Source organism: Cyrtonyx montezumae, unplaced genomic scaffold (genome assembly GCF_038088225.1).
Source record: "Cyrtonyx montezumae isolate F1298 unplaced genomic scaffold, pur_monq_1.0 scaffold_3, whole genome shotgun sequence".
Taxonomy (NCBI): Eukaryota; Metazoa; Chordata; class Aves; order Galliformes; family Odontophoridae; genus Cyrtonyx; species Cyrtonyx montezumae.
Genome location: NW_027072034.1, coordinates 44,698,627 through 44,726,081, shown reverse-complemented (window position 1 = coordinate 44,726,081; position 27,455 = coordinate 44,698,627). Strand labels below are relative to the sequence as shown.

At 41.9% G+C, this 27,455-nt stretch overlaps 1 protein-coding gene across 1 annotated transcript; it reads right to left on the bottom strand.

Moving 5' to 3' along the window:
• Positions 1-290: 290 nt before the first annotated feature.
• Positions 291-26,432, bottom strand: TXLNG (taxilin gamma). The gene is made up of 10 exons (XM_065741394.1): positions 26,280-26,432; positions 18,193-18,505; positions 17,518-17,609; positions 8,633-8,803; positions 7,705-7,899; positions 6,337-6,456; positions 5,167-5,241; positions 3,075-3,167; positions 2,437-2,532; positions 291-1,522 (listed from the first exon to the last, which is right to left on the bottom strand). The coding sequence occupies exons 1-10, from the start codon at positions 26,415-26,417 to the stop codon at positions 1,202-1,204; spliced, it is 1,614 nt and encodes a 537-aa protein (XP_065597466.1). The 5' UTR covers positions 26,418-26,432; the 3' UTR covers positions 291-1,201.
• Between the last annotated feature and the right edge of the window lie 1,023 nt (positions 26,433-27,455).

Here is a 27,455-nt window from a genome sequence, read left to right as displayed (position 1 = left end):
ATATGGATTTTATTTTTTTAAAGGAAAAGCCAGTATGGCTGAAGCTCCTCCACAAGGGAGCTCTGCTTGTGGCACGTTACCGCAACAATCTGAAGTACCATCTTTCCCAGATAGCCTAACTGGGGAGGCACCCCGCCAACTGGTACAGCATCCAGGTTGAGAGAGCAACATCCTCCACATACACTTGAGGAGATGTGCTGGAATGGACACGTGCAGTTACAGCAGCAGATGCTTACACACAGCGCATACACGGCTACTAAAGCCCCTCTATGCTGGAGGCTCGGTCTTCCACACTTCAGGCAGTATAAGTTTTATTCACAGCTCTTCTGATAATCCGCAGAGATGGGCTCAGACAATGCTGGATCTCTCTAGGCAGCATAACTGTATGTTAGGGACACACTGCAGCTAAGAGGGAAAGAACGAGACCAACTCCTGCATTAACAGGATACCCACCTGCAAAGCCCCACTCCACCGTGTTCGCTTCACATTTTCCTCACACATGGCAGTTCACCACGCTCACAGGTAGGGCAGACAGTCTAAAATCACCTTTACAACACAACCCTGAGAAGTCTGAAAAGAAGTTGTAACCCTGTTTCACCAGCTGCAAACTAACATCTTTCAAAGCTGTTTGTTGTTTTTTTTTTTTCCCCCTCCCCCCATACCACGAAGTATTTAAAACCCTTAAACATACATCTTACTGTAACCTGGACCTTTTCCATTCACATATATGAACACACCAGAGGGGAAAGCTGACACTTCCACTGGCCAGTAGACATCCTTGTATAGACAAATTTAGGACAAATGCTAATCTTCACTCAACTTAATGAACCAACCCAGAATGGTGTTCCTTAAAGCAAGAAGTGACGCGTCGTCACTGCTTCCCCCTAACCATGTTCTATCTCCACAGTCTTCAGTGACAGTGATTCGTGTTGCGGGGGAGGAAATGCACATGCATCTTTGTATGGAAAAATATTTTCTTTTAAAAAATGAGGCAGATGTGCAACACAGTTGTGGAAAATTTATAGTTTAAGCTATTTAAAGCTGCTATGCAGCTTCCTGTACCACATAAGTCCAGTAGTTCTAAGAAAATACAGATATGGTAGAAAAAGTAAGAAAATTTTCACCACAAAACCAATAGTTACCACCAACAGAGAAAGTTATACACAAAATATATCTCTCAGTACAGTGTTTACACTTCATTCTAGTCTACGGATTCAGTGCCAGGAACAGGACTTGTCAAGACAGTCTTTTCGGAACGATCTGCTGCGTGTGATTCAATGCTGGGCTGGATTCCTGGTTCTGTGTCAGTGGGACTTTCCAGCTCCTCGTGGGAATTGAGAGTACAGGACTGCAACACCTGCACAGCCAGATCCACATCGGCTTCTCTGAGAGAAACTTGCTCTTTAAGGACTTCCACCTTCTCATTCAGCTCGTTCCTCTCTGTCTGAAGGGCTCTGCACAGCTTCTCCAAACGCTCCAGTTTTATCTGAAAGCCCTTGTATTCTTTATCTCTTACTGTTTTCTGAGGAACAGAAAATAAAAAAAAAAAAAATCTGTTGTATTTCTGTTTGAAGAATCACCGTTATTTGATCCTGAGAAATGTTACTTCATCAGATAGGTCGAACCTAGCTGAGAATACCTGACACTACGCTTCACATGCTTTTGCCAAGAGTGACAACAGACTCCTTTTGAAAGGCAGCAAGAGCCACGGAACTACTTAGTGCTAATTATGGGATGAATTATCAGCAAAAATGCTGATATGAAGACCTACAGAGCTATCAGCCAACCCAAACACTGGTAACAAAAAGAAAATAAGGCAACGCATGTGGGAAGCCTACAATTCAGCAGCAGCACCCAGGTCAGAACGTACTATATTACACGGAATTGAGAAGTAAAGCAGAAAAACTAAAAACCAGTATTCTTATGTCTGTGTGAACACTTCACTCCTCTCCTGGAGCTTAATTGCTGGACTGCAATTAAGTAATGGCACCTCATGACAGCAAAAGCAGCATCAGTGCAGGAAAATAAATTATTCCGTACCTACAGATTATTTTCTTCTACCTATTTATAATGGATATCCACTGCAGCACTGACTGAACTTCGTTTAGCATATTAAAATACCATCCATTCACACAACCGACACAGTTTCATCATACACAGTATCCAACCAATCGTGGGCAAGGTGGGTGAAAGTGAGCAAGGAAAGATGAAGCTTTGTTTTCTTTTTTTTGTGTGTGTCATGAAAAGTTGTTATCTAAACTCATTTTTCATCATTTCTGGAGCAGAGTACTGTGCCATTACACATAAGAAAACTCGGGAGACAATCCAAGAGGAGGCTACAGTTTCTCTTCTAATTATCTAATACCGAAATGTATTAAGATCTCTAGAACACAGAACTGTAGCACAGCCATACTGCTGCTTAAAAGATACCATTACCTCCTCAGCCATTTGCAGAAGAGCCTTGTTATTGTTTTCCCATTTTGTACGCCACACTATAGTTTCTTTTTCCAGTTTCTTGATCTTCTTAGTCATCTACAAAAGAATAGAAGACTTACTTCTGTGGATTGTTTAGCAACAGGGGTAGGTAGGTATGCACCTATAATCTGATTCTTTATAAAGGTACTTTCAAAGTCAGGTTTGAACAAATTCTTTTATAGAAAAGCATTTCTGCACAAAAGTAACCCCACAAGTACCAACCCTGCTTCCAAAGAAAACATGACCGATTCCTTAAAAGGAAACATATTACTAACCTTCAACAACAACTAATGAAATTCTCAATAAAAGAAGTTAAAAACATAAGCTCAGTGCACCAAACTCACACTGCAAGTCTTTGGTAAAACTGACACTGGGACTCAGTTACACCAGGAAACAACTGCACCACAGAACGGAATTACTCATTTCTCTTTCATGACATGAAAAAATCTCTATTACCTATTTTAAAATCCATATTAGGTCTCAAAATGATCACATCTTTTCAGAAAGCAAACACTATTTTGAGATCTACTAATGCATACTACTAACAGCATGCGCTTTTCTATTATTATTTCTGATACTCTAAGTAATCCCATAAATACCTTCTCCATTTCTTGCCTGAAGGTTGTAAACAGTTCATTACTTTTTGCCATGGTAGTCTGGAATTCCTCAAATTTATCCATGTAAAGAGAAAGCTGTTGGTAAAAGGGTGGAAACGTAAATGTGAACAGCTGCACACAAATACAGAAATATTCATTAAGGTACAAGGGAAAATTGGTACAGAAGATGATTTTGTTTGTTTTTTTAAACTCTCACGCTATCCTGCAATTCTCTTCTGAGGAATATGCAGAGCTTGTCTAAAAACACACTATTCAAATTATACATGAAAGGAGAGTGACGTATGTTAATATAACAATAATATCCTAAAGAAAGGGATATTGTGTTTAATTAAATGTTGCAAGTCACTGTATTTAGTCATTGCCAAAAAACTGCTTCCCCACTGAGGAAGAAACCCCCTCAAAACCCAACTTCAATATAGAGGAAATTCAGCACATGGTAAGCAAAATTAAGCTCAGAAAAGACCTACTGTTCCACTTTAACCAGCCAAAGCTAACAACCAAGGCTGGGAGAAAATAAACATGACTGAATCTAGAATTCAAGATATATATTCATTCAACCTACAAAATCCAGCCAGTGAGCAAAAATTATGGGAAGTGAATATTGACAAGGCATTCATTCAATAATGAAAAGCCCTAGTTTAATAACTGAAGAGCATTAATATTCAGTCACAGAAAAACTTCTTGCCCTGTACCACAAGGTCAGTCATCAGGGCCAGCAAAATATTTTAATTAGCATAATTTTCCCCCAAAGGTTTTAACACGAAGCATTTAGTGAAAAATGCATTATTATGAGCACATAATTTGATGTTTGGAGAATACAGAAGTTTCAAATGCCAAGACTATTTACTAGTAGCTTTTTATTTCAAGTGTAAGAGTTGAGGTAACTGGTTATATCAGGGGTTGCATGACCATAAAATTCAGGGCAAACATTTTTTTGAAGAAAATGTAATAAGAGAAAAATTCATAAAAGAAATGTCTCACTTTCGACCTGTAGGTTATGACTCTATGCCTTTAATGTAACTGAACTTCCTAGCTCATCTAATTCTACAAAAACATCTGCTGACCACAGAAAGCCACAAGTACACCCACTGCTACTATAAAAAGAAAAAAAAAAGCAGTAGGATTTTAAATAGAAGGTACCTTATTTGAAGATAAAACAAAATTCTACATTAAAAGAAAACTACCTGGGATGAACAGTAAAAAAAACAAAACATCTATGCCCAGATGCCTCCAAACAAGGGCAGTTCTAGTGGAGGTACACAAGTGTATTTTAACTACACACATATATACACTTCAAATCTAAGTGCTTGGAAAAAAATAGGTAGGAATATAATGAAAAAAAATGGTCATAAAAAGGCATGCCATGAGACTTAATACAGAACTGGACATTAAAGCAATAAGAGGCCTACAGCAAAACACCTATCTGTTGCTTCTCAGATGCTGCTATTTTAGCTGACCCCACCACTTCCCTTCACCTCGTGGGCTGAGCTCACGTGTAGCCAATGACTGCAAGTGATCCAGAACAGCAGCACAAAACCTGTGGCCCAACTCTCCACTCACAGAGAGGATCTGGCTGCTGCACTTACAGCAAGTAAACAACTGAAGACTGTTTTCTGGGGACGCCTAGCTTTAGGTTAAAAACTCTGAATAACTATATGATATACAAAACACTTCTTGCTTCCACTGCCCCACAAAAGGATGGAGTGGAAACAGTAAAGAACTAATCTAAAAAGTAACATGGGTAAAAACCCACACTCAACTCTACATGCAGAGTCACAGGGGTCTCTCTGGTACTGAAAAAATACAGAAATGATAGAATACCTTTGGAAGGGAGCAGTTTCAAAATAAGCAAAGATATTCACTTTCTAATACTCTACTGAGAGGTTACTTGATAAAAACAAATTTAAGACTTTAATTAAAACACCAGTATTATTCACAAAAGAAAACACTGCAGCTGCTGAAGATGCATTTATTTTTTTCCATGAGTTGCATTACACTACACTGCAGTCATAAATCTCCTGATACTTATGTTTCAGAAACCCTGTTATCAAGGAGCATTCCATTTTAAAAATACCTGCTGCTTCAGCTGCGCTTCCTGTTGCTTCATCTGTTCACATTTGTGTCTGGACTCAGTAGCTTCTTTTAGCAGCTAAAAAAAGTGCATAAGGAAAACGTTTTTTAAGCTATTCTAAGAAATTTTATCCACAATGAAAATGAACAAAGATTAATGTCACTTAAAAATAAAAAACAAAACATCACAAAAAGGTTTCCTCACACATGCACTTTTTATTGTTTTTTCGTGGGGCTTTTTCTGTTCTTCAATTATTACCATGCCTCGATATATGTACTATTTAAAGCATGTGCTGGCACACACAAACTATTTTACTTGAGGCTTTTTTTAGATAACAGCATGATAAAATTTACGTTCCCATTTTGGTAGCGAGATTGATCTGCTAAAATTATACAAGTTTATATAAATTATACTTTATTAGTGATCTATATGCAACTTACACCTCTTTTTAAACTTCCGTAACTTATTTTCCACCTCCACGTCTCCAGGCATTAATAATACCTTCACAAATCGTTCAAAGCAATTTTGAGTTGACGTGAGAGCATTTTGTAGATTTATCCTTAAATTGATTTTCATCAACTTTGGATTCCAAAATGATTTCTTAATACTGTATACAGTCTAACAGTAGAAGATCACTTTAAGATCACTGCTTTTTCTGCAAGTTACAGCTCCATTAAAAAAAGAGCAACAAACAAGACTATTATTTTTAACTGAAAGCTAACTTAATAAGGGGTTTCCTTGCACTCTTTCAATATCAACACAGAAGTGAAACATTAGGTATAGTTTTGGGGACAGACAGTCAGACAAGCAGACATTTTATTCTACTTTAGTTACCTCCTATTGCATAAAAATGGAACTTATAACCACATGACAGAAAGGAAGTACCTGTGATGCTTCAGATCAAAACATTACTGAATCTAAAAACATATTTTAATGATATTCAGCCCATTTACTGACTAAATGCAAGCAGTAACACTATTTGCCCATGTATATGCACTTTAATAGTGTATGCATCATACACCCAGAACTTACACCTCAGACTTTACACTGACAAGCTATTCTAACTTTCAAAATACATTCCCATCCATTTAGTGCTTGCTGTATTTACTTTAAATCATACATCTGTTTCAGTGATTTGATATTTGCCTTCTAACATGCATAGAATTCACTTACAAACTCTCTTTCCCGCTGATGCTTCTCCTCTGCTTCTTTAATAAGTTGTGTCGTTTGTTGGAGTTTGGCATCCACAAGTTGCTGCTGCAATTCTTTGTGCTTGAACACTTTATCAATATGCTGACGGAAAAAAAAGCATTGGTCAAAGATAAACAGTACACAGGTCAACAAAGCTATATATGTGTACGTGGGAGAAATACTCTTGAGAAGTTTTATGCAAAAGAAAAAGCAGCAAAAGATGATTTTACAGTGCATTTTTCCCTCTGTCCCTTATAAATAGACTGTCTTTTAAAGAAGCCTAAGTTATGCTTGTTAGAATAGCATCACCACTTTGCACCTGTCATTTTTAGATATGCAATAGCAAGCAGTCTGCTATTGATTTTAAAGCTTTCAAATTCCTTTTAACATTTCTTCTACAAGCTCTAGCCCCAACAGATTTAAAAAAGCTCAAAACAAGCAAGGTTTGCAAATAGATTTGTTCAATGAAACTCCACAAAACAACAATTATATGGTCTTAAATCCAAGCATACAGTTGTACAAGGCAACTTGATACCTTCTGTCTTCTCCAAATTACCTCAGTTTATATATGTATTTATATAAATATTCCACAATCACAGAAGATCAGGAACAAGAGTCTATAGAGAATTTCCTCAGTGATGCAGATTAGAAAAAAACATCCATATTCCAGCTCTCTGATGCCAACTAAGAACTAACTGTGCTTAGACTGGTTAGTTTATGTACTTGTTGCAATTAAAGTCTGTTGCAATTAACTCAGCACTAAAATACAGTCATTCCCATAACTCCAGTCCAAATATATTCTTAAGGCACGACAGCTTAAGATTATTCACTATTAAAAACATGAGTTGCAAAATAGCTTGTAGTTCATTGAGATTATTTTTTCCCAGCAGAAATAAGAGAGAATGAATACAATCTCCTCTCACCATATAATGTGAAATTGCACTTCAAGGAATTTAAAATATTAATGCATATTCACATTGGAAATAACTTTTGGAAGTTGTTTAGTCCAAATGCCCACTGAACCTAGAGACAACTTCAGCGACCACGTTGTTCTGAATACTTGCAAGGATAATGAAAGATTCCACCATCTCCAGACAACTTATTTCTCTTTGGTGACCTTCACTGTGAAAGACTGTTTATGACACACCTTGAATGTGAAGGATGCAAAACCACAGAAACAGCACAGTGAGCCAAACAGCCGCATTGCTTTTCAAGGTGGTGAGGTAAAAAAGAATATTTTAAATCACACATACGGTAGGTGTAAAGTACTAGGGTTTTGGCTCCCTTGAAATAATTATTGAATCCTTATAAGGAACTAACAGCATCCCATCAGAAGCATAACGTAAGTACCTCTTCTCGCAAGGCATACTGCTCAATGAGCTTCTTCAGTTTCTCCCCCAGTTCGATGTTTTCCTGACGGAGCTTGGCGTTATGTATATCATGCTGCTCCAGCTGAGCCTGAATTTCATTCAGAGTAATCTGGAAGTGTGCAGTTGCTTCTTTTCGCCTTTCCTCTTCTTCACGTGCTTGCTGGATGTTTTCCTCCTTTTATGAGAAATAAGAAAGTAATGACGTTCAAGCCAGACCACATGCCTTTTCCTTATCTTCTAGCCAGCAACAATGGCAGTCATTCACCTTCGTACAGTTTCAAGTTACAAATTGTTACCATAAGCTGCAATTGTAACATTATACTGATCTAACCCTATGAAGTATCTTGAAGTTGCAAAGCCTTTAGAAAACCTTGTACTTATTCTTACTGGCATTTCAAGACACTGCACCAATACCTCTGCAAGAATAAGAAATGAAACCTAAATGTTAAAAACAGAACTGACACTATAATGCAATCTCCTACACTGACTACAGATGAGAATCTCACAGCTCTTCCACGTTATTCCTAGCAACTGTATTCTGACATAATTAAGCCTTTTTTTTCCCTGACACGTTGACATTTCATGCTGCTGTTATTTCAGTTGTGCTATTTTTTCCAGCAGTCATCACTACTGCTCCCAGAAATAAACATGACAAGACCACAGAGTGCAAGTAATATGACCTATCAACCAGTTTGAGAGAATAGTTCAAAGCCAGTTGAACTATCCTCATGGCCTACCTTTAAAAAAAATCAGTTATGCTTACGTCACATGCTACTTGACATACACAGATGTAGGCAATATAAACATGGGATAAAGCAGTAAGCAAAAAGCAGCAGGTTAACTTTAAGCAATCATCAATAAGTGAGATTTCCACTATCGTGTATCATAAATTATGTCAATCAACTAACCTTTAAAGTCTTGTTATGACGCTGAAGCTCCCGACAAAGAGATTCCAGTTTGCTGCGTGCCAAAATGGCCTTGCTATGCTCACTCTGCAAGTGGACTTTCTCTTTCACAACTTGTGCTTGCTTTTTCTGCAGTATCTTCATCTGCTTTTGAACATTCCGGCTCTCTTCCAACTAACATTAGAGAGGCATTATGAAATTAATACAGCCAAGATTATCTCTATGCATCTACAAAAACAGACTGAACATGTAAGCATTTCATATGAAAGCAAATAAATATAATAATTTCATTATTTGACCCCCTACCACTGATCTTAAAAACAAACACCCAGCATCCTACAGACTACTCTAAATATGTAAGGACAGAAGAGGAAAATATACGCAATCCAACTTGACGTTTGCCATTGAAGAACACAGACCACAGACCTGCTGACTGTGGACAATCAACTTGTGTTCAACTACAGGGGCAGGACTAGCCCTGAGAAAGGAGGATGCAGCAGATACAATTAAAAGCCAGCTGGGACTGGCATTTCAGCAAGCAACAGTTCTTTCCACTCTTATCTGTAAATTACACACAACTGTTTATCCAGCATGCCTTGTTTTCACCATCAAAAAAAGAAAACCATGAAACTGTGTTCCTGTCAGCAGGTGTTCCTTCTGAAGCAAGAAGTAGTTGATAACATTTTGTAAAACGCTAAGTTACTTCAGAAAGGAACAGACACAGCCAGCAGCCCTGACACAAATCAAGTCAAACGTTATTAAAGCTGCATAGCCCAGGTTTTGGTGACTTACAAGATCCGTAGCCTGAACCATGTGGAACAAACTTTTGAAATAATTTTCATTATACTATTTGGATGGTAGCTGTCACTGCTAAACTTTGTATCAGGGCAGAATTCAAAATCTACTCTATGAACATCCAACAAATTGAAGAGTTTCTTACAACAGCACCTAGTCAAGAGCAAGTTCCACTGCATCCTCTGTTTTTTGGGCTCCCCAAGAAACCACATTATTTAGGGTTTGATCTATTGTAAAAGTGGTATCGATATTAAGAGGAATACTGCTCCTTATTTAGTGCCTCAGCCTCAGGACACCGCCAGAAGAGAAGGCTGGCAACCAGGAACATCACCCTGATGGAATATAACAATGGTTTTCTGAAAGAGCTCAAAACAATGCTGAAGCTCAGAAGAGAAAATAAAGTTAAGGATCACCATGACAGTAGCAAATAAAATCTGGTATTTCATCTAGTTTGGAGCAAAGTGACCTTAAGTAAATATTTTGATATGCAAACATGAAAAGCCTTTTTCTTGGTTGGACAGAAAAAAAAAAAAAAAAACAAACACTTTTAAATGTCCCTACTGTCTGCATGCCCATGAAACTTCAGGCCTGTAAAAGTATGCTAGTTTGAGACATATCACCAAGGATGTGAACCTTCCTGCATCACAAACTGATCTTCTGATAGATTCCAAAATAGGAAAAAAAATTGTGGAAGATCTTTTGCCAGGAGAGTGGCATTCCTACCTTTATTGTACAGTCCTTTTCATGAGACACCACTGAAAAACCTGACAGTGAGCTTTAAAGATGATGAATCTTTAAAAAAAGAAAACAAGCATTGTAGGTGCACTGTCATAAACTGTCAGTTCAAACCTCTGCTGGCATTAAATCTGACACCTATGCCAGTGGTTCACCACCATGATCATGAAGGAAGGAATGCATCTTAAAAGGAGCACACTTAGATCAAACTGAACCTAAGGGGAACAGGGCACCACTAAGTACTAACACTAAGCTACTGTTACACTTGCATGAGCTCCCACCCAACTTCCCATGATGCTGAGAACTGCTGGGGAGAGCAATCGGTTCTCTAGCTTGGGGATTCTAACGATAGACTACGGCTCCTCTCCTGGAAGAGGCAAAAAAAAAATCATGACCTGAACAGGTCTCTCCTGATAGCCAAGCTTCTTGAAGGAATTGACTATCATCAAGTCTAACAGTTCCTCAATTAGCTTGACATCTTTCTTTCAACAAGAAAACTCAAAAAAAAAAAAAATAATAAAGATGGTGCAGACTGCTCTCTCTCAGAAGAATTATGGAATTCATCCTGTCATGGTTTTATGATTTTTGGTACTGGTATTCCACATCATAACATCATGTAGTGCATTTAGAGTTAAAGAGTTAATGCTCCAGCTCCATGGATCATCGATAGTTCCAGGTATACCTGTCTCAGAAGAGAAGAAGAACTCCATTCCCCAGAGGACTTTGCGATGCTTTGCGTTCTTACGTGTTTACGCTCAGAGGGAAAGATAAAAACTGTCTGCGGTCACGGGACACTCTCTTTCCTTTGGGATCGACTCAGCAGTGGGTGCTCGCTGCCGTCCGCCTTCAGCGTTAGCGTAAGGCCTTCGGTTTATCGGACACTCTCTCTCTTGCTCATTTTATTTGATTTATTAGCTTTAATTCCAATTATATTGTATTATATTGTGTTATTTTGCTTTCTGATATCTTATTTAGTAAATTAGCTTTCCTCCTCAGATCGTTGCCGCTGTTTTGTTCCTAGGCCCATCTCCCTTTTCCCTTCTCCCTTTCCCCCTTCCCCTTTCCTGGGGCGTGGGTCCGTGGGTCCCCCGCACCAATCGTCACGGAACCGGGCTGAACCTGCCCGTAAACCGTTGACATTTTGGCGCCCAATGTGGGGCACGAACAGCTGCCTTAGCCGAGCAGAGACATACTTTTAGAGTGAATCTCTGTCTCTCGTTAGCAGGCTTATCTGTACTGCAGGTGCTGTACGGCAAAACACGACCTTGAAGTCTGGGCGTACTGCCAGTTGTCCTGGGATATTTGTAAACTTTTTGGGTACTGCCAGCTAGTTTTAGAAAAGAAAAAAAAAAATGCTTTCTCTTTTTAAACTGGTCTTAAAGGGACTGCATTTCATTGGTTTTTCCCTTGTAATGCTCAGAACGTACTGGGACTTAATTAAGTTTGCCAGTCTGATCCATGGAGCTTGGTCTCTGTATGATAAACTAAAAACACTGATGGAAATACCTACCTGGCTTTTGTATACGATGTGGCATTCAGTTCCAGAGGGAGTAACTCCAGATGAAGTTGCTAACTCTATGGAACTTGTGATTTTTAAACAGACTCCTGGCCTCTCCTTTGAATTCATTATGCGTTTTCTGAAAGCCCATCCAATGCTTGTTATGACTGTGGTATCAGTCTCCCTGAATGTACTTTTACTCAGTATTTGTATTTATAATATTTTGAGAAAACCCTCCCCAGAGCCAGAGAATACTGACTGGCAGGGAGTTTGGAGGGACTTAGGAGAGACTTTAGAGAAATGGGCATCACCGGTGTCATGGAACTTTTCTCCTGAACACCTGCAAGATCCTGAGAACTTAAGCAGATATTTGAGACAGGGATGTTGCGGCTCAAACAGATCTGAGGAGGCCCAAATTATTTGGGGTCTGGCTTATGCTTACCGGGCCTTATTCAATACTATCCCAGAGAGGCATAGAGTTTCTGAAATAGAGCGAGAGAGTCTCCGAGCCGAAAGGGACAGTCTCCTGATCCAGAAAGAGAGTCTTTTAGCTGACAATCAGACTCTCCAGTCCAATCTAGACGCCCTCCAATCCGAGCGAAACGCCCTCCAGACCGAGAAAGACACCCTCCAGTCTCAACAAGAAGCTCTCCAATCCGAGAGAGACGCCCTCCAATCCGAGAGAGACACCCTCCAGACTGAGAGAGACTCCCTCCAATCTGAGAGAGATGCCCTCCAGTCTCAACAACAAGCTCTTCAATCCAACATGGACACCCTCCAGACCGAGCGAGACAACCTCCGTTTTCAACAAGATGTCATCCAGTCCAAGCGAGACACCCTCCTGTCTGAACGGTACTTCTTCAGAACTGAGCGAGGTACCTACCAGCCACAATAGCCCCTGCCCCCCAGCCAGGTGGGGGAAAGGAATAATAGAGTGTATTGGACTGTGTGGATTCGATGGCCTGGCACATCAGAACCACAGAAATATAAGGCAGTGGTGGACACTGGTGCACAGTGCACTCTAATGCCCTCGAGTCACCAAGGGACAGACTTAATCTATATTTCTGGGGTGACTGGGGGTTCCCAAGAGTTAACCATGTTGGAGGCTGAAATAAGCCTCACTGGTAAAGACTGGCAAAAACATCCTATTGTGACTGGCCCAGGGGCTCCATGTATACTTGGTATTGATTACCTCAAAAGGGGATATTTTAAGGATCCCAAAGGGTATCGATGGGCCTTTGGAATAGCTGCTGTGGATGCAGACAACATTAAGCAGCTGTCTGCTTTGCCTGGCCTATCAGAAGATCCGTCTGTTGTGGGGTTGCTCCACGTGGAGGAGCAACAGGTACCGATTGCTACAAAAACGGTGCACAGACGGCAGTACCGAACCAACAGGGATTCCTTGCTCCCCATTCATAACCTGATTCGTCAGCTAGAGAGCCAGGGAGTGATCAGCAAAACTCACTCACCTTTTAACAGCCCCATATGGCCGGTGCGTAAAACCAGTGGAGAATGGAGGCTGACGGTAGATTACCGTGGCCTGAATGAAGTCACACCCCCACTGAGTGCTGCTGTGCCGGACATGCTACAACTCCAGTACGAACTGGAGTCAAAAGCAGCCAAGTGGTATGCCACCATTGACATTGCTAATGCCTTCTTCTCAATTCCATTGGCCACAGAATGCAGGCCACAGTTTGCTTTCACCTGGAGGGGCGTTCAATACACCTGGAACCGTTTGCCCCAGGGGTGGAAGCACAGCCCAACCATTTGTCATGGATTGGTCCAAACTGCATTGGAACAGGGTGGTGCTCCTGAGCACTTACAATACATTGATGATATCATTGTGTGGGGCAATACAGCAGGAGAAGTTTGTGAGAAAGGAGAGAGAATAATCCAGATCCTTCTGCAAGCTGGCTTTGCTATCAAGCGAAGCAAAGTGAAAGGGCCTGCACAGGAAATTCAGTTCCTAGGTATAAAGTGGCAAGATGGACGTCGTCACATCCCTACAGATGTGATTAACAAAATCACTGCCATGTCTCCACCCACTAGTAAGACGGAGACCCAAGCTTTTTTGGGTGTAGTGGGCTTTTGGAGAATGCATGTTCCAAACTACAGCCTCATTGTGAGCCCTCTCTATCGGGTGACGCGGAAGAAGAATGATTTTGTGTGGGGCCCTGAGCAGCAGCAGGCTTTTGAGCAAATTAAGCAGGAGATAGCCCGTGCCGTGGCCCTGGGGCCAGTGCGGACGGGACAGGATGTAAAGAACATCCTCTACACTGCTGCTGGAAAGGAAGGTCCCACTTGGAGTTTGTGGCAAAGAGCTCCTGGAGAGACCCGAGGCCGACCCCTTGGATTCTGGAGTCGGGCGTACAGGGGGTCTGAGGAGCGCTACACTCCAACTGAGAAGGAGATCTTAGCCGCGTACGAGGGGGTTCGAGCTGCTTCCGAAGTAATCGGTACTGAAACGCAGCTCCTTCTGGCACCTCGACTGCCAGTGCTGAACTGGATGTTCAAGGGAAAGGTTCCCTCCACCCATCATGCTACTGATGCCACTTGGAGCAAGTGGATTGCGCTGATTACACAGCGAGCTCGGATGGGGAACCTCAGTCATCCAGGAATCCTAGAAGTGATCATGGACTGGCCTGAAGGTAAAAAGTTTGGAACAACACCAGCAGAGGAGGTATCACGTGCCAAAGAGGCCCCACCATATAATGAACTACCAGACAATGAAAAGAGATATGCCCTGTTCACAGATGGATCCTGTCGCATTGTGGGTAAGCACCGCAGATGGAAATCTGCTGTGTGGAGCCCCACACGACGAGTTGCAGAGGCCACTGAAGGAAAAGGAGAATCAAGTCAATTTGCAGAGGTAAAGGCTGTCCAGCTGGCCTTAGATATTGCTGAACGAGAGAGGTGGCCAGTGCTTTATCTTTACACTGACTCATGGATGGTGGCAAATGCTTTATGGGGGTGGTTACAGCAATGGGAACAAAATGGTTGGCAACGGAGGGGTAAACCTATTTGGGCTGCTGAACTGTGGAGAGACATTGCTGCCCGAATAAAGAATATGGTTGTAAAGGTGCGCCATGTAGATGCTCATGTTCCTAAGAGCCGGGCAACTGAGGAACAACAAAATAACCATCAGGTAGATCGAGCTGCCAAAGTTAAGGTGGCTCAAGCAGACTTGGACTGGCAACACAAGAGTGAATTATTTTTAGCTCGATGGGCCCATGAGACCTCTGGCCATCAAGGAAGAGATGCAACATATAAATGGGCTAGAGACCGAGGGGTGGACTTAACTATGGATGCTATTGCACAAGTAATCCATGACTGTGATACATGCGCCACAATTAAACAAGCCAAGAGAATGAAACCTCTTTGGGGGGAAGGGCGATGGCAAAAGTATAAATATGGGGAGGCGTGGCAGGTTGATTATATCACCTTGCCACGATCTCGCAGTGGTAAGCGTTATGTGCTCACCATGGTGGAAGCAACCACTGGGTGGCTTGAAACATACGCAGTACCCCATGCTACCGCCCGAAACACCATCTTAGGGCTCGAGAAACAAGTCCTATGGCGACATGGCACTCCAGAAAGAATTGAGTCCGATAATGGAACTCATTTCAAAAATTCTCTTGTAAATACTTGGGCCAAAGATCATGGTATTGAATGGATTTATCATATCCCCTATCACGCACCAGCTTCTGGTAAAATTGAAAGGTACAATGGGTTGTTAAAAACCACATTGAAAGCAATGGGTGGCGGAACATTTAAACACTGGGAGAAGCATTTGGCAGAAGCCACCTGGTTGGTCAACACTCGAGGGTCCATCAATCGTGATGGTCCTGCCCAATCCAGATCTCTACCTACTGTAGAGGGAGATAAGGTCCCTGTAGTACATGTAAAGAACATGTTGGGAAAAACAGTTTGGGTCCTTCCAGCTTCTGGAAAGGGTAAACCTCTCCGTGGAACTGTTTTTGCTCAAGGACCTGGGTCCACTTGGTGGGTGATGCAGAAGAATGGGGATGTTCAATGTGTACCACAAGGGAATTTGATGTTGGGGGAGTGCGGTCGTTAATTCCATGTATATACATATATATGTTGTGTGTATTTAATGCATGTTAATCATTGTTCTTCTATACGTATATATCAAACATGATGTAGTGATGTGGAATAAGGGGTGGAATGTCATGGTTTTATGATTTTTGGTACTGGTATTCCACATCATAACATCATGTAGTGCATTTAGAGTTAAAGAGTTAATGCTCCAGCTCCATGGATCATCGATAGTTCCAGGTATACCTGTCTCAGAAGAGAAGAAGAACTCCATTCCCCAGAGGACTTTGCGATGCTTTGCGTTCTTACGTGTTTACGCTCAGAGGGAAAGATAAAAACTGTCTGCGGTCACGGGACACTCTCTTTCCTTTGGGATCGACTCAGCAGTGGGTGCTCGCTGCCGTCCGCCTTCAGCGTTAGCGTAAGGCCTTCGGTTTATCGGACACTCTCTCTCTTGCTCATTTTATTTGATTTATTAGCTTTAATTCCAATTATATTGTATTATATTGTGTTATTTTGCTTTCTGATATCTTATTTAGTAAATTAGCTTTCCTCCTCAGATCGTTGCCGCTGTTTTGTTCCTAGGCCCATCTCCCTTTTCCCTTCTCCCTTTCCCCCTTCCCCTTTCCTGGGGCGTGGGTCCGTGGGTCCCCCGCACCAATCGTCACGGAACCGGGCTGAACCTGCCCGTAAACCGTTGACACATCCTAACCTAGCTTGCATGCAGGCCATCATCTCTGACTTGACACAAGAGCTGTTTGCTCAAATAGAAAAGGCACCACATGCACAAACAATTACATATAAATTCCAACTCATTTACTGTATTTTCTCTCAGTATCCTCAAGTTGTACCACAGAATTGTTATTGTTTCTTATTTAGAAGAAAGTGATTTCTTAGAGAAGTCTGTTTTAAAGGGAATTCACTCGTGTGAAAAAGAACACACAAGTGAGAGAAAGAAAAACTAAGCAAAAAACATGGCAGACCTCCAAGGAAGACTCAGGATTCGGAGAAGAAAAGGAAGGAGCTAACCTACATGTATTCTTAAATAGTTATTATTGCTTCTGTGTCTAGAAAGTTTATGTACTAAGCTCATTAGCAAAGCTTTGCAGACAACATTCTCAAAAGAAAAAAGATTAGTCCAGAAAAGTTATGTCACGTAGTGCAGCCATTTTCAGAAACATTTTGATACACACTACACCTGACAACAGGAGAAGGCAAGCCTTATAACTTTTTCAAGCTGTTCAGTCATTACTTTCATTTTGTAGCTACAAATATGGTGGGTAAACCATATTTCCATTCTCGGCTGTCCCCATCTCAAGATGAATAAGTGCATCATTTTTCATCTCCAGAAACATTCAGGAAAGAGAACTTTTTACCCAATTTCCCCACTTAATTTGTCATCAATTAAGTTAGAGAATAAGTTGCCCTATCTGTTATTTAGAGTGGGAATTCACCCTATGATCTGATTCTTTTCAGATGCCTAGCAAAGAATGTTCTTTCCCTTTATAAGCTAAGAAAATACTTCCAGATCTTTTCTGTTAATCCTAATGTTATGATTTGGTACCAGGCTGTCAAAAAGTTATTATAATCTAGTTTTTCTTCAGTTTTAGACACTCTTTTAGAAGTGAAAAGACTAGATGCAAGCTCTGCTGAAAGAATATTCATGAGAAGCCTGTGAGTTCATTTTTGCCTATCAATACCGTGAAACATCCAAAATCATTAACCATCCTGTATTAGAAGTTATTGCATTTCCCTGTTGATTTTGACACATGAATAACTCTTGCCATCTTTACAAATTACTTACCAGATCAGCATACTTTTTGCACAAAGCTGCCAACTTTTCTTCTGGAGTAGAAAGTGTGTTCAAAGCTTGCATTAATAATAGTACTTCTTTTCCTATTAAAAGAAGGGAAGACAACCTTACTTAGGAAAAGAAATACCTTACCAGAAAAGCAGCTCAACTTTAAAAGTAAAATATAGAAGCATGAGAAGTTAGTGTGATTTAAGTTGTTCTCTGGTTTGATTGCTGCATAATGGAAAGTCATCACAGTACGAATCATTTTTCTTGACTGTATGCCATTACACTACTTGATAGCAAAAGCTACTTCAATCTTAAAACCACAACAATGTTTTTGTTTGACTTATAATAGGAAAGGAAAAGCTTAATTTAAAAGGTTAAGTTTAGCTAATAAAATACATTCACAAAAGTGCTTTTAATATGCCTTTGGAATTCAAATACCAGCAGTGAGAGCACTACAGACTGCAATCACAAATTTAAAAATTAATCCAACAACCAGGAAGTTAAAAAGCTAATTAGCAATTAAAAAAACCTGCTGTAAAAACAGCAATATCAGCAGAGGTACTCTTACATATGTATTAACAACTGTTTTTTTTTTTTTCCTAAGCATACATTCTGTTGTCTTCAACAGAGCACTCTTCAGTTGTTCTGCCTACAATATAACGATGAGACAGAACACACCTAAAGTTTTCTCTTTGTGCTTTTCGCTCTCTGGATCTTGTTGGCCATCAGGTGGGTCGGTACGGGTTTCCTCTCTCCCAGGAGTCTCTTCACGAGACTCTTGAGAGCAGCACGTGGAGCCTAAGAGCTTTCTGTTCTTTGTGATATACTCAGTTCCTTCCAATGTGTCCGTGTTTTCCAGGCCATCACAGTCGGGCTGCATATGCTGTAACACTGTGTTAGACAGTTCATTGCACTTGCTGTTCATCAGCTGATCCTGGCTATTCACTCCCATCTCCTGGGATCCAGCTTCTTCCATTGCACCAACAACCAACTTCAGAAGTGAAAGGAAAAAGCAGAAATCAGAAGTCAAGCAGCGTACTTAAAATGGAAACTTCCACGTTAATTTGGCACAGACAAAAAAGAAGTCCACTGTTAATCACACTGATCAAGGTGATACTTACTGCCATAGATAAATGTAAACAGAATAGGCCTAAAGAGCAATGAAGAAAACAGCACAATGGTCCAAAATATTACTTTTTCTATTATGAAACAATCTCAATACATACTCACTGCAAAAATATTTACATGGAGATGTGCTCATGAAGCTTCGCAACAAATGTGATGTCATCTGAGTTGTTCAATCACCCAAACTTAAATTAAAACATTTCTCCACAATACTTCCTAAAAGTGTACCTCACAAAAATCAACACTAAGCATAGGAAATATTAAGTACATGAAAAACAGGATTCAGAAAGTGAAACAAGGACACAGCGTACTTAAGTACCGCTTTATTACATACTAGCTTCAGAGAACTGAAAGGCAGCAGTTTTAAAATAATTCAAGAGCTGTACAAAAGAAAGGTCAAGAAATTCACAGAAATACATTTTTTCAAGGATAAGAGCTTCATCTACTTCAATCAGACACAACTGTAGACTTACAATTGGAAAGAACCTGTCTAAGAAGAATGATAAATCTGACTACGAGCACATTCATTTTCAAAATACTGAAATTCACACCCATTAAATCATTGCCAAAAATGTGAATATTAGCTGGCTTCAGATTTGAAGACTTATGATTTTTTAAACTGCATTTCTGCCCAATTAAACAGAACCATCTTGAAATACTTCTTAAATCCCCAAATGTTTAATTGTTTAACCAAAAGCTTAAACATTTCCAGTTGTTCTAACATTGCAGCAGTTCATCCATGTTTTGGAGCAGAAGACATTCTGAAGCCAACATATAGCTTAAGGAGAGCCAGACTCCTCCCCAAAACAGCCTAATCTCCACAAACATTTCAGAGCAATGAGAATCACAATGTTATGCCTGTTTTGAACTATAGAGGTCATGATGTAGGGCAACACTGTATGGGAACTGCTGAATCAGGGCCTGAACCACTGATTGGTCACCTGAGGTGAGCACCAAGTCAGCCATGGGGGCACAGGTGAAGGTGATATACCTGTGTGATTGGAAGGGGTGCAGTCTGGCTCCACCTCTCCCAAACCCCATTTAAGGGCTGACAACCACCAGGGAAGAATCTCTTCTTGAAGATCCCTACCATGTGGAGTCCGCAGCGAGCCTTTATCATCCTAAAGGTGAGCCACCCACTTTTGCTAACTATCTGTGCACCATCTATATAGGCCTACTGAAATATACCATCTTCCATACTATTTTTGAGTACCATCCTTGGGGGTCATTTACCCTACAAATACTTAGCAGTGATCTAGTGTTTTTTTTCCTTTCGTTTGCAATCTCTACGATGTACGTAAATGGAGGATGATAAGCAGAGTAGAATTCGCTCTACTGACACAATGAGGTGATTATTCCCACTGACTTCATGTTCAGTGAACTTGAAGTAAGTTTTCTTTAAAAGTTACAGCACAAGCAGCTATAGAAACAAGTCTTGTTTACACACAGAGCAATGTTGTTTACGCACAAATTTCAGATTAACATTTTTAATAATAAAATATAATGTCTAAAACCAGTTGATATTGGGTTGTATATTCTGCGTGAATGGATTATGTTCCCCTTCAGAAGAGATTAGCTAACACCAAAGGAATACAGCCAACACTAGTAATATACTTTGAGATACAAACACTATTCTCTTTAGCAGGCCTGGAAGTAATTTGAAATCATTAAACAAACGTGCATTAATATTGTTAAAAATACATGTATGAGAGCTTCGTTGCTCTCCACAATCAAAGCAAGTCCTCTATTTCAGACCTCAAGGTAGATTCATTCTTGTGAAGATGGAATAAAAGCAATGTATTTCAAGAAGGACAATAAGCTTTGCAAATGCAAATCACTTGTACAGATGTTAAGAAGCAACTTTTGACTTATCAAAGAAGATTTTCAATCTGCACTGCTCTTTAAAAATGTAGAAAGCACCTGCTTTATGGACAAGCACTGCAGCTGTGTCTTCATCTAATCATGGCAGTCAATGTGCTAATGAATGCCTCTAAAGGTAATACAGGGACAGAAGTGCTGTTATAACGAATCCATATTAACGTTTTCTTAGAGGTCTAAAACACATTCTTTCCTTAAGAATGTCTTAAGCCTGAGACTTCCATTAGCATGGGAAAGGCTCACTACTTCAAGTCTAGCAAATGGGAGCTTCCTCCTAAAAACAGGATGAGATATGAAACACGTATAGTTCAAAATTGGTGAAATGAACTTTATACTAATAGCTTAAAATAGAGCACAGGGCTTCTCTACAAAACACAATTTGTCCAGAAGCTGGATACAGAGTACTGCAGAGCTCACGTTACATTGCCTAAGCAGGAAAGTTCAGAGGTATCTCAACACTCCATGAAAGTGAGGCAGAACTGCAGCACCAACACATGCTGAAATGTGCTGTTTCCCTGTTACGCAGGATGTTGGCTGCTAGCTCAGATTCTTGACCCTCAGAAGTCTGCCAAGAAGTAGGGGAGGCCTGCCCCAACCTCAGAGTTTCTGCGCAGCAGCAGCTTATTCAGGCTTTCTGAAATTCATGACCAGACTCAGGAATTTCTTTTAGAAAGCAGAGCAAAGAAGTGCCAGGTGCTCCAACAAGCAGCAGGGAAGCCTGGCTGGCTGTGGGCACGCACTGAGCAGTGGCAGCACTCTGGGAGCACTCTTGCAATCACTCCTCGTTCCCCTCTCTCATACCACCTCTCCGCTGTGCTGGCAGCAACATTTGTGCAACTTGTTCTAAGAGAGTTTACAGCCAGATCAGTCCCTCAGCTCAGTTCACTGCACAGCAATAGGCCATTCTGCCGACAGCACAGAAGGGCTCGGGATGGCTGGAAATCAGCCAAGACGTGAGAGACGCTAAAAAAAGGTCAGCCCAATCACAGCCAGAGCACAAGGAACTAAGCCAAAAAGACCTGATCCTAACCACAGATGCACAGGTACCACGGCCTCCTGCAGTTCTGGAGCACCGTCAGCAAGAAGGCATCTACAAGGAGCTATTTTCATCCATGAAAATTCCTCCCCTTCTGGGGAAAAATGAAAAGCTATTGCCAGGGGCACATACGTGGTCATGGACTGAAATACACCCACTCCACTAGCAAATTGCTACAGTATCTTAAATATCCCTCATTTCTGAGCTGGCAACTAACACACACCAAAGCATCTGCCATTTTCACTGAGCAAACACCACCACCTCATTAATTCAGCAGAGCTTTTTCTAGAAGTCAAATTAGGTGTCAGTTCAATTCTTTACTGACAGTAATTTCCCAACTCTAGGAGCTCCTCTATTCTTGGTTAAAAAAAAAAAAAAAAAAGAGGAGCAATTTCAGAACATCAGATTCATTTTCCCAAGTCTAGCAGAGAAGGCAGCAGTCACCCATTAGAAAACTGAAGACCAAGATCTGCATGCATGTACCCTGTGCATTTCCAACAGACTTCAAAATAATAGCACTGTGTTTCCAATAGTGGAAGAAAACACATACTGAACATTTCAACCTTCACTTGGTTTCTTGGTTTCCCAATGAATATAGAACAAGTCAAAACTTACTGACAGACAAGCCTGCTCCCTCCAAAACTAAAGCATAACATGGTAGGAGACTATTTTGTCATTAATATTCTATTTTCTTATCTTAAATGCAATTAGGAACTGGTGGCCATGGGCTAGAATACTGAGGTTAGAGGAGAGGTTCTACCAACACCAGCAACCTGACTGATTACATATGAGAGTAACTAAGAAAGCTCTAACCCCATCAAATCGTAGTCCTTAAATCCTAGTAGAACTGACAGCAGCAGGACAACACTGTAAAACTCAAATGCATTTAACCTAAATTAGAACGCGTTTATTTTTCATTATAAGCACAGAGGAGTCTATTACTGCCTGACAGGTGCCACAAACACTAACAGCTAGATGACCTCCGGATAATGATTAACAAAGTTTTCTACACTAGTGTTGCAAACTGTCACTTTAGATAGTAGATGTAAAACATTTTGGCTTGCCTGGGCCACACTGAGAGAAGAGGAATTATCTTGGGCTACATATAAAATATATTACACAGTTCACGTATATAAGTTAAAAAAAAACCTTCTAATATTTTCCATTTAAAAAAACTGCAACAAAAACCTAAGACTTGGGAGTTGAACACACATGCTTCAGATGTTAAAAGTATAACCAGCAGCAACCTTTTTAAACTTTGCTCTTCAGACACGAACTACAGATAATTTCAGATTTGGCTGAAGTGTAGCAAAAATAAATGTCACATGGAGAAAGCTACAGCCTACACCATATTAGTATTGCTGAAATTGTCCACCTTACTGAGGGAACAGACAGAACAACCCAAACCATCGCCTTTTTCCCTCCAAAATTCACGCTAATCAGGCGAGCAAACTTCTCCGTTTAACATTCCAGCCAGAACAGAGCACTTCCAACAGCACATTGTATAATAGTGCTGATTCAGTACTGACTGCATAAAAACAAAACAAAGCCACCCCACCAAAACCCAGCTGCTGAAATCACCGCTATGTTTTTAGCTGCTACCATGGTCACTCAGGTTCCAGCCAGCTTCCAGGCAGATTTAATACACATGGATTACAATCTGACAGACCTGAGTGAGATTGTAACATACCCAGAAAGACTTTCTGTAACAAAAGATGTCCTGTACAGAGGACACAGCATTTTATACTGTAAGATGTCAAGAGTACTTATCAAAATATAAAACTCTTCCATTACATAATAAGATGGGTGCTACATATGTAGCTGTGAATCCACCTATTACCAGACACTGATACCTCAGAACAAACACATCCACCTTCAAGATAAGGACAAGTGGCTTGAGAATGCCTGTAAGAATATTATTCATGACAGCACTCCAGCTCAAAAGCCCAAAAGTTTCATGTCAGTAGCCTGCTATATTTTCTCAGCTTGTGCCTTGATCAGACAAGTGCACAACAGAATGACTCTACCACCTAGCTTTACACCTAAAAGGTGAGAGCACAAACACAGGCAGTATTTTAAGTAGGGTGGCTATTACCACAGGACATTAAGCCAGTGTTATTCTGTGTCAAATTCTACGTTGCCACTCCAGTCACATTACCTACACAAGAAGGCCCAGACAGCCAATCCTACCAACATAAGGGCAGACATTATTTCTGTTCCAGTACCTACTAAATTTGTACCAAGTTTTTCTATCTAAAAATAAGGTATGCATACTGTTGGGTACTAAGCTACCTACACTTTGCATCTCTGCACCTCTTAGCAACAGATTCTAATTAGCAGCTGACACAACTTCCTGTTTCTCCTAAATGTTAGCAAGGCACCCTAAAAAAATAAAGAACCAAAGCACTTCCTTCATTCCCCATAGCAGTGGACAGTCTGTACAGTAAGCAGCCCTTTACAACCTCTGCCTTCAGAGCCATTAATGCTTTCCAAAAACATCCCAGAAGCTTCAGAAAGAACATATACACATAACCAACCAATTACATCTTGAGCCAAGAAGCATGCCAAGAGTTTACAAAGTAGAACACATTTTAGGCTTCTAGCGTCCCAGCAATTTACTTCTACTTGCTAACACACCAAAACTTGATATGATCTGTGCTCGCTCCCTCCCAAGAAAAATAAGCTTTTTGGTATGCCACTAAATTGTAGCTTGAATTTTAGAGCAGGTGCACTTTCATCCACAGGTCTAGCAACAATAATCCAGGAGCTCGTGTGACCACAGGACTAGTTTATTAACTTCGTTTCTCCATACCATACTTCTGCATGCTGTGCTCACTGACCTAAATAACCATGCAGTTTAATTACAACTTTCTGGAAAAAGAAAAACAAAAACCAACAATGGCCTCTGAAGTGGCCTCCTCTATGATCTCAAGTCTTAGCTGTGAGGTCATAAAGTCATTTCCAACAAGTACTTCACCCTGTCCTGTCATTACACTGTAAATTATGTTTTCAGTACTCCTTTATCTGCTTTCAGAACATTGGACTGAGGCCTCCTCCTCAGCGTTACTCATAATCACTGAAAGGTGAGGTGTCCCAGCACAGCAGGAGGAACACTCAAAAACAACTGCCTGAACAACAATATTTTCTCTTTATAAATATTAGAAGTATTATGTTAGTACTACTGTTGGCCTTGCATTCAAGCCTTTAATACCGGCTCAGGCACTTACATTTTCACATACCCAGCTCACGATCCTTGCTTTGGTGTCCTTTCCATTCCTTCCTGCATTTTTCTCTGTGTCCTTGGCACACAGAACTGCTGCTTTCAAAAATGCTTTTGTATCTCATAGAACCATAAAGGTTGAAAAGAAGACCTCTAAGGTCATCAAGTCCAACCACCAATCCACCACACCATGCCCGATGACCATGTTCCCCAGTGTCACCATCTACATGTTTCTTGAACACGTCCAGGGACGGTGACTCCTCCAGTGCACTGGGCAGCCTGTGCCACTGCCTCACCACTCTTTTTGAGTATAAATCCTTCCTAATATCCAACCTGAACTCCTCCTGGCACAGCTTGCGGCCATTCCCTCTCATCCTACCACTGTTACAACCCCCACCCCACCACAACCTACTTTCAGGAGATACAGAGAGCAATGAAGTCTCCCCTGAACCTCCTCATCTCCAGGAGGAACAATCCCAGTTTCCTCTGCTGCTCCCCGTAGGACTTGTGCTCCAGACCCCTCATAGCTTCACTGCCCTTATCCAGACACCCTCCAGGGCCTCAACACTGATGTACCACGAACACGACCTCAAGCAAAAGAGAATTTGCACCTTTCTCTCTAGTGCCCTGAAAGCACACTTTTGGTTTTAAAAAACAAAACAAACAAACAAACCCATAAGAAAACACTAACTGAAACTGTAGGAAAAATCTCACAGCAAGAACCCAAGGCCTAAACGGAAACTGTCACTGCATTTAAATGCAGGGTGAGCTGCTCACTTGAAAGCAGTGCCTTTTAATGTGAGCACGTATGACAGGTGCTAATTAAAAAAAAAAAAACATTTAGTACAGCGTGAATCACTTCCCCCAGAGCTGCTCCACTTCCTCCGTACTCTAAATTATTTTTCTGTCATCCTCCGAGCGTTTCTGCAGAAAGCCGGTGGACAAGTTCTTAAGTCCCAAGAAAGCACGACACAAGGAACCCACAAAGAAAAGCCGCCCCAAAAGGGGCGATACACCCGCAAGAGACCGATTTTCAGCTCCCGAAAGATACTCCAAGTAGAAATTACACGACGATTCGAGGCGCTCGAGTTCCACCTCGCGACGCCGCGTTTCCAAACAACGAGTGCAGAGCTAGGAACGCTACCTGCCTCCCCGCTTCCGAGCGAAGAGCTCTGGGGAGGGAGCGGCGGGCACGTCCCCCGTCCGGTACCGGCGCGGAGCCCCGCCACGTGCTGCCAGCAGCCCCCGCGCGCGGGGAGGTAGCGCCCCGCCCCCACCCGCGGCACCGCTGTGGGGTGAAAACGGTGGAGGGGTTGGGGGGAGGCGCCGTGAAACCCCGCCCCGCGAGCACGGCGCGGCGCCCACCCAGGGAAACGCGGCCTCCCGAGAGCGGCGCCGCCCCCACGGCCCGAGCGCCGCGGAGCGCGGAGGCCGCGTGGGGCCGGAGAGCGAGGCGCCGCGAACCGGCGGGGGCAGAGCGGAGCGCTCCCGCCGCGCAGCTCTCACCTCGGGGCTACCGCCGGCGCCCGCCGCCGGCGCCGCCTCCTCCTCGCTGCCCTGGCCCTGACCGTGGCGCCGGCTCCGTCCCGCCGCGCCGCCGCCGCTGCCTCCTCCCCGCGCCGCCTCCGCTCCGCGCGTCGCCATGATGTGACGGCAGCATCCAAACAAGCTGCCCTGCCGAGCGCACCGGAAGCTCTCCCGGACGCCCGCCCCTTTTCCGCCGGCAGCCAATCGCAGCGCCGCTCTCCGCCTCACGTGGGCGGTTCGCGCCCTCCCTGCTCCTCAGCGATCCGAAGCGAGCGGACTGCGCTTCCCGGCGTGCTCCGCGCCCGGGGCCGAGCACGGCATAGTGGGAGCGGCCGTAGGGTGCGCCGCGGGGCATGCAGGGAGATGTAGTCGCAGCGGCGCACGAAGCGCCTCCAGTGCTTCATCCCTCACTCTGTACGCATACCCAAGGTTGTCCCTTCCCAGGTGCAGAATCCAGCATTCACTCTTGTTAAACTTCCTGTGGTTGGTGATTACTCAGCTCTCGTGTTTGTCCAGGTCTCTGTGCAAGACCTCTCCACCCACTCTTCCCTTGACTTCATTTGGATGGGACTCTGCCAGCAACTTGGTGAAAACTGAGCCTTTTCAGTATTTCACATCACCTCCATCATAACGAGAACAAAATGTTTAGAAAACTTACCAACTGTGAAATAAAGGCATTATTTCTTTTCTTACAGCGTTCTTAAAATGTTTAAGATGGGGAGGAAACTGTTGAAATGTAGATTTGGTTGTGTCCTTTTTGCCATGGTTACTGTTCTGACTGCTTCCACTGACTTTTTCAAGTAGCTATGGGCTACCAGGTTCTCCTTTCTCTTTCTTCCAGGTATAAAATAAAAACTGGACTTCTTCCTATGTCATTTTTCACAAAACAACCAATCAAAAAAGAAAATGAAGGAGGGAGACAGAAGGAAAACAAACAAACAACAAAAAAAAACAAAAATAACCCAAACAAACAAATCAGCACTCCTTTATTTCACAAGATCCTAAAATTAAATGATGACAATTAGAGAAATTAACCTACGGCCCTACCTGGACAATGCTGCAAACATGTGCTGGCTGAACATACGGCTGTAATTAAAACAACAAGCAAGATGTCAGGATGCACAAAGAGCAGGATGAGGAGTAGTACAGAAAAAC